This window comes from Dendrobates tinctorius, unplaced genomic scaffold, assembly GCF_039654945.1.
Source record: "Dendrobates tinctorius isolate UK_male_01 unplaced genomic scaffold, ASM3965494v1 ptg000147l, whole genome shotgun sequence".
Taxonomy (NCBI): Eukaryota; Metazoa; Chordata; class Amphibia; order Anura; family Dendrobatidae; genus Dendrobates; species Dendrobates tinctorius.
The window spans coordinates 19,208,459-19,220,855 of NW_027361814.1; the positions used below are offsets into that span (position 1 = coordinate 19,208,459).

At 43.1% G+C, this 12,397-nt stretch overlaps 1 protein-coding gene across 2 annotated transcripts in view; it reads left to right on the forward strand.

Moving 5' to 3' along the window:
• ADGRA1 (adhesion G protein-coupled receptor A1) overlaps positions 1-12,397 on the forward strand; it is a 1,190,508-nt gene that overhangs the window by 120,811 nt on the left and 1,057,300 nt on the right. For both annotated transcript variants that reach the window (XM_073546510.1, XM_073546511.1), the window contains exon 2: positions 114-185. In XM_073546510.1, the coding sequence (XP_073402611.1) occupies positions 114-185 (72 nt within the window). The remainder of the gene's footprint in view (positions 1-113; positions 186-12,397) is intronic.

Here is a 12,397-nt window from a genome sequence, read left to right on the forward strand (position 1 = left end):
ACGAGTGAACGGCTGAAATACATGGAGTGGGCATTTGATGCTATAATCTACGAGGAAAGAATAAGAAATGTCTTTACTTTGCTAACAGTTTTCTCTTTTTTGTTCTTCTACAGAATTCTCAGCAATAACAAGATATCTCTTGTAAAGAATAGATCTTTTCTTGGATTAAACTCCCTTGAGAAATTGTGAGTACGAATTTCATTCTGAATGTTAGCAAGAGTTGAAAAGTTGCTACAATTGAAGTGGGTGCCTGGGTGACTAGGATCAGAGCCTCAAATGCATTTCACTTGTCAGTGTTTCTAGACTGCCTGACTTTCACATCAAAAAAACACCATGAACCAGAAAGTTCATGAAAAGAATACATGTCTATAAATAAACAAATAAAAGTTGAAGAAGGCGATGTTCTCAAAACATCATCTACAATGCGGTGAAAAGAATAAAAGAATCAACCATCAACCTGTCATTCTAGCTATGTGTAGTTATAGGAAAAGTCCTTATCTTTTCCCGGGCCGAGCTTTTATTCAGGAAGTACTTATAAGTTCAGATAAATTACCTGATCCACCCATGTGTTCTAAGGGTGTTTAGTTCTGTTAAACTAAACCACTTATTTTGTTTATAAAAAATGTTTCCAACCCAAATTGACATAATCAAAGCAACACAAGCGAAATAAATAAAAGAAAAAAAATAGTAAAATAATATTTACACAAATAAATGTTAGAATGTAAACTATTTCATGTCAGTTTAAATTAGGCAATGTGTTTATACTCTCTTTTATTTGGGTGAAGTTTGGCTTTTAATATAAAATGGTGACTCAAGTTTACTTTGTATGAAAAAATCCACTCGGTTACTCCGAATATGAGCTGGTTCATTCATGTAGAGACTATACATTTCACAGTGCTAGAACTTTTGGAGGATTTGGTTATCTAATGAGATCCCATTATTGCTTATCATCCACCCATGTGCTCTAAGGGTGTTTAGTTCTGTTAAACTAAACCACTGTCTAACTATTTTATTTACCAACTCCAAATTGATTGACATAACCAAAACAATACAAGCACAATTAATGACAAAAAAATATATAAAAAGTATTTATTTAGACAAATGTTAGAATATAAACTATTTATTACATGCCAGTTTAAAAGAGACAATGTGTTTATGCTCACTAGTATTTGGGCGAATTGTAGTTTTTAAAATGATTATTCAAGTTTACTTTCTATTAAAAATTCTGGTCTGTTTCCTGAACATGGGCTGGTTCATTTCTGCAGAGTCTCTACATTTTGCAACTTTTGGAGGGTTAGGTTATTTAATGAGGTTCCATGATCGATACTTAGTGTACACTGCATGGGGTTTTCTGTATAATGTGAAGACTTTGGGAGAGGGTAACATTAGGTTTAATGTATTATATCCAAAAAGAATGTTTCTGCACAAGGTTACAAAAAAAATTATTCTATGCAAAAATATGAGGGAACCAGGCTTTATGTGCGGGGGGCCCCTGACTGGCCAGCAGGTGTTAAGGGGGTTAAGGTGCTGCCTCTCTTTTTTCCTTCCCGGTGCAGGGAAAGGGTTAAAAGTAAAGTCTTGTATTACCTGGTGGTAGGTGCTCATTGGCTGAGAAGGGTCCTTCCGGTGCTGGTTCCTCCCCTTCCAAGGTGTATAAATTGTGGAGTTTGAGGGAGCCCGGCCTCTTTGACCGGAAGGATCGAGAGCTGCCCACCCTTTCCTCCCTTCTTTGGTTTTTCCTTTATTTATGGTTATGAGATGTAAAGTTGGTTGGTTGTTTGCAATGCTGGCTGAAATTCGCAGTGTTGGCGGAAGAACAAGACTGGGTAACATGTGCCGGGAGTCCGATGGCATATCCCCACAATTTCCGTGGAGAGCTGCGACCTTACCCCTCCAACGTTTGGGTGTTAATATAAAAGAAGAGTTCGGTTTGTAAAGGATTACTCCCAAATAAAGTTATAATTTGAATGGTGGTTTGTGTTGCTTTCTTTGCGGCGGGGGAAAAAAGGAAGGGCGTGTTTATGAGGTATGGACAGTCTTAAAACTTGAGAGTCCTCAGTGGTTGATACCTTTATAATAGCTAACTGAAAAGATGGTAACACATTGCAAGCTTTCAAAATTCTCAGAGACCTGAGTAGTCTTGAAAGTTAGGTATTTGTTACCATCTTTTCAGTTAGCCATTAAAAGGTATCAACCACTGAGGACTCTCAATTCTAAATATTATTCTATCTACTGGCTAACACGGTACAAAGATATATATTACTCTATGCAATATTTCTAAAGGGATTTTCTTGGTCTTGTCTTTTATTTTGATGATCTGTTCTTTGCATAAGTCATCAATATCAACTCACTGAGCGTCTGACACCTAGCACCTCCAATGATCAGCTAACTGAAGGGACCAGAACCAGGAACAGTCCTGTACATTGTGTAGTGGATGGGAATAGTATCAAGTTTCTTCTTTATTTAAATAAATGGCAGCAAACCCCTTTAAGAAGATCATTCAGTATTATTTATATATATATATATATGTGTGTATATATATATATATATATATATATATATATATACTGTATATTTACTTATTTTCTTTAAGTTGGGCAGGCATTCTTATTGGACATGATGCCATTTACCAAATTATGCTGCAAATATTGTGAAATTCAAAGGTTAGATTTCATGGCTTTAGTTTGAATTTATGATCATTCTAGCTTTCCGGTGTGCACTAAAAGGAATGTCTTTCTTACCGAATAGCATGTGCTGACACATTTTCTGACATTGTCGCAAGACCAAAATGTAAAAAACGCCCCGTCAAAGGCTATATGTAGCATACTGTTAAAAGTTTTGAATTGCTCTGATTTTCCAATAAATGTGGCCATCTTAACCATAAGTCCTAACTGTCCTGAAAAAAAAAACAGGAACCCTTCCAGACTTCCAGAAAAGTTGCCAAATTACTAGAGTGCCCCCGAAGGAAGTTTTCGGTGTGTGACGCTGAGATGCCGTGCCATCTGACTTTAGCATCCAGCATCAGATGGAAACAGGGCACGGAAGGGGGAATAATTGGCAAAAATACACATTCAGGGACAATAACTGTATACAGAAAAAATCTGTAAAAGTGATATGTCTGTGCTTCATAAAATGTGCTGGAACAAATTGTGCACCATTTCTAAAAATGGCGAAATATAATGTAAATGCTTAAAAAATTATAGCTAAAATGACACAATATTCAAGAGTATCACTCAATTGCCCAATTTAGTAATTTCAAATAACTGTTTCTGGAAAAAAAATGATGCTATTGTAGGGTCGGTGGGCCGGGCTGGGGGGGGTGGTCCCTCTTCTTACCGCGCAGAGATGTAACAGAGACAAGATGGAGGCAGGTTCTGGGTGCAACAGGTCCAAGTTTATTTTCACTCGCCGTCTGCCTGACGGCCTCAGAAGCACACCGCACTTCCTTCACCTCACGGCCCTCCGTTTCCAGGGCCGCTTCCCACACACTGTACGTTACACCGGGGACGTGTATGCATACACCGTCCCCTCTTCACTTGTCGACGCTCCTGACAGGTCCGTCACTGTGGCCGCCTTAGGCCCGTAAACCAGCAGCGCTTCTACTGTTCAGTCATGCTGTCAAATACGGTGTCTTACACCCAGTGCCTCGTCCCTTCTACGGTTCTTCCTGTCAGGATCACCCCCCTGACGTTCTCTCTCCTCAGTCCCCCTGGTCTGGATTCTCCTCAGAGAGCACGAACTGTCGTAGTCCTCCTGTCACCTGAGCTCCCCCTGGGGACTGGAACCTTCTGGAACCCTCCCTCAGTATTTATATCTCTCCTGGTCCCCTGTCACTGTAACCCCGCCCCCCATGACCAACGGTTTCTAAAGCCCTAAGCTGATGTCAAGTCCTTTGCTCACACTCCTCCCTGCCATCTAATGGTCAACCCAAGGTACTGCACGTCCACTACACTTTCCTAGCTGTTTCCCCACTCTAGTAACTGACACCTGTCTAAACTGTGCAAACCTATCTTTCTCTATTCTGACACGTCCGTCCGTCAGGTCACCTTCCCTACACTATTCCTTAGGATTGTCATTAAAACTTCTATATTGGTTGTTACCCACATTCTGTGGAAATTTCATGCATCAGAGCAATCCTGCAGTGCCAGTATTGTCTACTATATTAGCAGTATTATTCCAAAATCTCCTACAGTTCTACAGCTTCTAAGCTAACCAATATGGTGCCATCATATTCTGTAGCACTTTACATACATCATCACTGTCCCCATCGGTGCTCACAATCTAGATTCCCTATGAGTATTACTTTGGAATATGGAAGGAAACCGGTGTACCAGGAGGAAATCCAGGCCAACACGGGGAGAACATACAAACTACTTGCTGATGTTGTCCTTGTTGGAATATGAACCCCGGACTCCCACAAGCGAGGCAATGTAACAGTGCTAACCACTGAGCCACAGTGCTGCCATCCCCAATGGTTATAGGCTGCAAACTATGGCTGTGTGCCCTGATCTTAGCCATATTGTTTTCCATTCATTCCCTACTTTTTGCTAATCTGTTGACTGTACAACTGCCGGATTACAGGCAACCAAACTACATAGGATTTCATCATAGTCTATAACTATAAAGCAAAACCCTTGTAGAGTGATTCTCCAGTCCAACTTCATTTACTCTGTTCCAAACGTCTTGCAATTGTGGTTTCAATAGATTATCAAAAAGTAAGGAATCAATGGAAAAAAAATATGACAGTTCGATCCGACTACACATTGCTTTTTGTAGTCTGTAGCCATGGAGACACATATTTGTGCATAGGAGCTGTAGACACCACACGACAGGATATTTTTCATCAAAACCGTATCCTAAGATGTCTCAGGCTTTTGAGACGGTAGCTTGGCCTGAGCGCTAGACAGCTCTGTCCAAAGTGAACGCTCAGTAGCCAGTAATTAAATAAATTCATTTCTACCCCCGTTCCTGAGGATACGCAGAGACCCTTGAAGCCGGCATTTGTGAAGTGCCACTTACAGTACAGGCAACTCGTCTGACTTAAGCAGGAAGCAGATACTTTGCTGAACTATTAAATGCTGAGTCCACAGAACTGCCCTTCGCGTCGGAGCCGTGAAACCTTGGCAGTCCATTTCATGAAATGGTTTTTATTAGGCATTGTGTAATTGAAACTACACCGTCTCCTTCTAATTGTGCTGTATAATTAGATTGTGTAATTGGAGCCACATAACGCTTTGTATAATTGAAAACAGGACCTGAAAATCTAACAGCTGCGGGAGGAAGGGGGGCGAAGAGAGACATGCTGCCGAACAAGAGACCGGTCCTTCCAAAATGTGTGGTAATAATGGGAGAATTATGTTTCCGCACATAGTAGCTCAGTGTACAAATGTGGCAGAAAATAGTCTCTCTCCTCCTGGCGTGTGTTTTTTGTGGTTTTACATAAAGCTTGATTATACTTATTCATTTTATTGTGAGTTAAAGGAGTTGTTCAGCCTTGTGGTACAAGTCTGCAGTCACTCTATGCGACTGCAGAAATGCAAATCTTCACTGCGGGCTCCAGGAGTGGGCGGTCATGTGATCAGCCACATTCCAACTAGATGTATCTGGCCCCACTCAATACACTTGCATTGAGTGAGGCCTGTACATGTCTAGTCGGCATGTATACAAATCACATACTTGCTGTCAAGTGCCCATCTGCTCCCAGAGCTGTCACTAGAGGATCCGCACAGCGCACAGTGCCCGCTATGTGAGGATTCACAGGTCTGCAGTCACATAGATAACAAGTATATAATAGTGAATAGTAATTTTTACACACAGTAATACAGAATAAGTATGTAAAAGTAATATTTACACATAGGAGAACAGCAGAGGACACTATAACAATCAATGTAACAATGTGTCTCAGAAAAGCATACAAGCCAATTTTTTATAGTGAGCATCTAGGAGGTGGTTTGTTTTGTAGAAATTTTTGGTCAGAGTCATACCCCCTTTTATAGGCCACATCACTTTCATACCTTCCCCACAGAATGTCTAAACGTCACTCCACACCTCCTTGACACTCAGGGCACTCAAAAAATGTCTTATTCTTGTAAATTTAAATAATGTTTGAGAGATCTGCCAAATCTTCTTGGAGTCTGGGCAGTCTCGCATTTTTCCAGTAGTCTCCAGCACAATGGGCATGTATGCAGAACAGTTATATTGAAAATTGAGGTCTAGAACATCTTTCATCACCAAATTCTATGCTAAAGTGCTACTTCAATGCCCAGTTGAAACTCTTTTAGATGCTGCTTTTAACTGCTGCTCTGCATGTCTGTACACTGCATTCAAACAATCTGAGCCTGAGCCTGTTTTCTCCTTTCCCCATACTGACTGAGGGAAACTCCCCTAGGTTACACAGACTGTTTCCCAAACAGCAGCATTTGAAAGCAGCTTCTAAAGGAGCAGGTTCTGGGAAATGAAACAGCACTGTAGGCTAGTCTTTGGAAGAGAAAGATGCAAAAGAAGATAATGAAGTATACTATAAAAATATATAACTTTGCAAAGTCTGAACAATAATCAGATAAAAAGTTTAGTTAGTCTTTAAATAACTTCGAACTTACGGAAACCTGTATTAAGTGTAGTTAACGTGTTTTATTTTTCAGCATTTTTTGTACTTGGTCAGCCCAATTCACTGGTGGTGTAGACTATTGCTGCATAATCATCATCATTATTAATGGCCCTTCTGCCTTATGAGAAGACACCGGTATTATGAATGGCAAATGCAGTTGTAAGGTTCTGTTACCGACTCTCTATTGGGGTCCAGGAGCCTTACATGTGTGCCGTTGCCGTAGCAACAAGCATGTGATTTGCATACATACGGTCACATGCAGACAAGTGAATTGAGCCAGGCTGGACAAGTCTAGTCGGAATGTGGCCAGAAGTATGCAAATTGCATGATTGTGGTCACATGACGTCCCACCCTGGAACAGACACCAGAGGATTCTGACAGCGCGCACTGTGCATGCTGTGAAGATTCATAGAATGACTGCAGACTTTAACCCCTAAGCTGAATAACCGTTATAAACGGTATTTTCTTGTATAAAGATTTTTCTGGTTTCCATCCCCATTGGCTTCTACTATCTTAAAATATTAAACTCTGCCATTACTTTCCTTCAGCAATTCCAGCGCTGCCTCTTCACTGCTGCTCCAGTCTTTGTTGACAAGCTGCAGTGATAACATCATGACTATAGCAAACATGATTGCTGCAGTCAATCGCTGGGCACTGTAGAATCATAGAATGTTAAAGTTGGAAGGGACCTCCAGGGTCATGGTGTCCAACCCCCTGCTCACTGCAGGATTCACTAAACCATCCCAGACAGATGTCTGTGCAGTCTCTGTATGAAGACTTCCATTGAAGGAGAACTCACCACCGCTCGTGGCAGCCAGTTCCACTCATTGATCACCCTCACTGTCAAAAAGTGTTTTCTAATATCTAATCTGTATCATCTCCCTTTCAGTTTCATTCCATTGCTTCTCGTCTTTCCAAGTGCAAGTACTGTAGCTGTAGATGAGCCGCTTATCCCTTAGCCTAGTGATTGGCAGCAGCAGTCACCTGCACTGTAATCATGACATTAACACTGCAGCCTGTCAACACAGTCCATAATATTAGCAGAGCTCTGGATCTGAGAGGGGTGAGTAACACCTTTGTTTATTATTTTAACTTTGTGCTTGTGTGCATAAGGCTTCAGGCAACTTTTCTCACACTATTTCCACCTGCATTTTCATAAAGAAATCAGTTATTTGTAATGGCAGGAATTATTCTTTTTTTGCTGAAATTCATTTTCGCCAATTGGATTGTTGATGACTTGTAAACATTCTTTATTATTTTTATGACCCTCCGAGCTGCAGTTATAAAATATCAGCTTTTACGCTGCACTAAAGGTTTTCTGCTTTGTAAAGATCTATAACTTTATTTCAGCTATGAACAGACATAACTTCAGCTTTCACTGCTTGTCGAGTGTTATTCTTATGAAAAAGGATGAAAGGGAAAATTAAGGCAATGAGCGTTTACTCAATGTTGGAGGAAAAGTTATATTTCCATTTTTGTGCTTCAGTTCTTCTCTATTTTAAAGACCTCTACTTGCTGTCTGTGATCGGTAACAATAGGGTAAATTCTCACAGGGTGCTTATCGTGTAGAAGTTCTTCACATTACAGTCCAATAAATAAAGCATACAGTGTGTGATTTGTGCACTGAAAGTTTTTCCCCATGGGCGCATCTTCTTTAGGCCATGACACTTCAAGCCTCAACCTCCTAGAAACAAATCTTCTGGAACTGCTCCATCTAAGAAGGTTTTGATGGTGCTTGCAAGGTGTTCCAATGTCTTCCGAGAGTCCATCTGTTTTTAATCTTTCTCTGAGAATCTCCCAAACTTTTGGGATCATTGGTAAGTACCATTAAAGGGGTTGTCCAGGCTTGGGGTTCAAGTCTACAGTCAATCTACAACTGCAGACTTGTGAATCCTCACAGTGTACACACTCTATGCTGTTGTAGGGAAGTGGACTGACCTATGGACCTGTCTGCAGCAGGAAGGTGAATGCAAGAGGTGCAGTAAATGTACTTGACGTGAACTGGTGTATATATGTGGGGAGACAGCTAGAAACAGTGAAAGATGGGGAAGTACTGGGCTTTGACCACTAGGGGTAGACGAAGAACAGCAGGAAAAGGAGACTGTGCAGCACTAAGGTTTTGCCACAAATGGAGGCAGAGAGCAGTGAGAAAAGGGCTTAACAGCAGCTTAAGGCTAGGAAACCGCAGAGTCATGGTGGGCGGAGTTACAGGGGCTCTAGGGGGGAATTCCCAGGGAGGGGAATAAAAAGGGAGAGAGAGTTCCAGAAGGAAGCCAGTCCAGGAGGAGGAGTTCAGTAGAGCAGGAGACAGAAGGAGGAAGAGACTGAGAGAGGAAGAACTCCGGGAGGGACTGGAAGGAGAAACAGTCAGGGTGTGGCCCTGACAGGAGAGCTGCAGGACAGAGGAAGCCCGGGGGTACCAGACGGATGGACTCTGACAGGCGAAGCGCTGTGGTGGTAGGCCTAGGGCAGCCACAGCGATAGAACCGCAAGGGACGTCAATTTAGGAAAGAAAAGAAGGTGAAAGGTACCCAGCTTGTTTGTATGGAACCTGTTGTGCTGCTGTGTGGTCGTCAGGAGGATGGCCAATAAAGAGGACCTGTTGAACGTGCATCGGTTTCTGTCCCCAGTCTGTTCGCGGCGAAAAAGGGACCAACCCCAGTCGTCATACGTTACTACACTGTCAGGATTCTCCAGTGCTGATATAATGTGGCGTGGGGTGGTAGCCATGGGCGAGGTACTCATCTCCCATGCCCTGGCACGTTAAATGAAAGTGAGGGTCCTGGCTGGGTCTGTAAACTTGTACTGTGAGGGCGCTACGCCCGTGTAGGCCACTTGTAATTGATTACACTGCTTTGCCAAGACCAGATGTTTACCAGTTCATGAAAGGAGACCACCAGTTCTTAGCAAACGATACTTTGCTAAACAGCCATTGCGTGGCAACTATGTACACAGGATAGAGGGTGCAAACAAAGAGTCATCGTAAATGGTATATTCTCTAAATGGGATATCGTCAGCAGAGGGGACCACAGTGATCTCTACTGGGAGCAGTAGGGATCGCAGTGATCTTTTTAACCTCTTTATTAATAACCTTGTGGATGGGATTGAGAGTAAAGTGTGAGTCTTTATTGATGACACCAAGCTATGTAGAATATTAAAATCTGACCTTAACATTACAATATTACAGAACGATCTGGATAAAATGACTGAATGGGCAAGCACTTGGCAAATGAGGTTTAATGTAGATAAATGTAGAGTAATGCACCTGAGAGGGAATAATCCTATAGTTACATATACATTAAATGGGAGTATACTCAGGACTACAGAACAGAAGAAGGACTTGGGTATTCTGGTTACAGGTAAGCTGACTAGCAGCACTCAATGTCAAGCAGCAGCGGCAAAATCAAACAAGATTTTAGGATGTATGTAAAAAGATAAAATCCTGCGATCCCAATGTATTATCACCCCTTTATAAATCACTGGTAAGGTCACATCTAGAATATGGGATCCAGTTTTGGGCTCCAGATTTTAAAAAGTATATTTAAAATGTAGAGTTAGTTCAAAGGCAGGCAACTAGATCATTACAAGGGATGGCAGGCCTCTCATAGGATGAAAGGTTTGGAAAGTTGAACTTGTTTAGCTTAGAAAAAAAACGCCTCAATGGAGATCTCATTTACATGTATAAATATATGTGTGGTCAATACAAAAGACTGGAGCATGACTTATTCCTTCCACAGACCATACTAAGGACCAGGGGGGTGCTTATTATGGGTGGAAGAGAGGTGATTCCGGAACTAAATAGAAAAGGGTTCTTTACAGTTACAGCAGTCAGACTATGGAATGCCAACCACAAGAGGTAGTAATGACAGATACTATAACAGATTTTAAAAATGAGATAGATGATCTCCTTGGTGCTCAAAACATTATGGGTTATAGTTAAGTTAGTGACAAAATGTGCAATTGGTGGAGAAAGGTTGAACTTGATGGACCTAGGTCTTTTTTCAATCTGGGCGAGCTAACCAGATGGAGCCACCCCCTATACAGGGAGTGTTAGGGGCAGGCCCACAAGGGATGAAACCGTGACAGCCGGAGCCAAAGGGGTGACTGGGTAAGCACCAGGGAGACTAGGGTGAAGAGTCAGAGATGCAACAGAGAGGAAGTAACAGCGAACACGGAGCCTGAGAGGGACAAGGACATGGAGCACTCGGGACTGCCAGAGACTGGAGGCTGCAAGAGAAGGAGAGACGGTAACAACGAAGATAAGGACCTAAGGTAGCACAGACAAAGAGATCAATAGGCAGGAGGCACTCAGGTACCAGAGATGGTAGCACAGGGGGTGACACCAGAGGGAGACAAAGACAGGGACACAGCGATAGCGAGGAGGAGGACACAGAAGCTATCAGTGACAGCACAGGCAGAGCAAACAAGGTAGGGATACAGGGCTTGGGAGCTGGGTGAACGCTGGCCGAACCGACAGCGACACCGCAAAGATACACAGGCTTCTTACCTGGGAAGACGCCAGGAAGAAATAGACGGTGGGCGCCATCATGTTGGGGGCGGAGCCACCACGTCACAGGTTCCAGTCAGAGCGTCGGGCGCAGGCGCGCAGGATAGACGACGATGAGGCCGGATGTCAGGAGTGGGGATGCGTCGTGGAGCAGGAGCGCGCCGAGAGGTGAGCACAGGATTGCGCAGGTAAGTCACGGTGCTGGTGGGGGCATGAAAGTACCCCTCCCTCTACTCCCCCCCTTCCTAAGGCTGTCAAGAAATTGTTTCATGATAAGAGGAGCATCAATGTTTTCTCGAGGCTCCCAGGACCTCTCCTCAGGACCAAAACCTCTCCAATCCACTAAAAACAAAGTTCTTCCCCTAACAGTCTTCACGGTGAGTATATCTTTAACCTCAAAGGTATTATCAGAACTGCTAGGTTCGGGATTTTGAGAAGAAGTCAAGTGGAAGCGATTGAAAACCGCAGGTTTGAGGAGTGATACATGGAAAACATTGGGAATTTTTAGCGACGCGGGCAATTCTAATTTGTAGGCCACGTCATTGACACACTTCAAGATTTCAAAGGGGCCAATGTAACGTGGACCCAACTTATAGGAGGGGACCTTTAGCCTGATATACCGTGAGGATAGCCAGACCTTTTCCCCGGGGGTGTAAGGAGGAGCGTCCAAACGTTTTTTGTCGGCATAACACTTCATTCTTCGACTGGCTCTCTCTAGAGCCTCTTTGGTGTCCCTCCAAATCTGAGAGAAGGCTACAGACAAGGAGTCCGCTGCCGGTACACCCGAGGTGGGGGAAACGGGAAGGGGGATGCCAGGATGTTGTCCCAAAACCACGAAAAAGGAAGACTTGGAAGAAGCTTCACTGGGATGATTATTGCATGCGAATTCAGCCCACGGAAGAAGAGAAACCTAGTCATCCTGGTGAGCGTTGGAAAAATGCCGGAGGAAGGAAGTTAGGACATGGTTGACCTGTTCCACTTGCCCGTTCAACTGGGGATGATAAGCTGAGGAGAAATCCAGAGTTATCTTCATCAACCTGCAGACAGCTCGCCAAAATCGGGAGGTAAACTGGACTCCTCGGTCTGAGACGATATGCTGAGGGAAGCCATGGAGTCGGAAAACATGGAGCAAGAAAATCTTTGCCAACTCAGGGGCAGAAGGCAGATTGGACAGTGGGACAAAGTGAGCCATTTTGGAAAATCAATCTACGACCACCAAGATAACAGTACATCTTGAGGACGGTGGTAGATCGGTGACGAAGTCCATAGCGATGTGAGTCCAC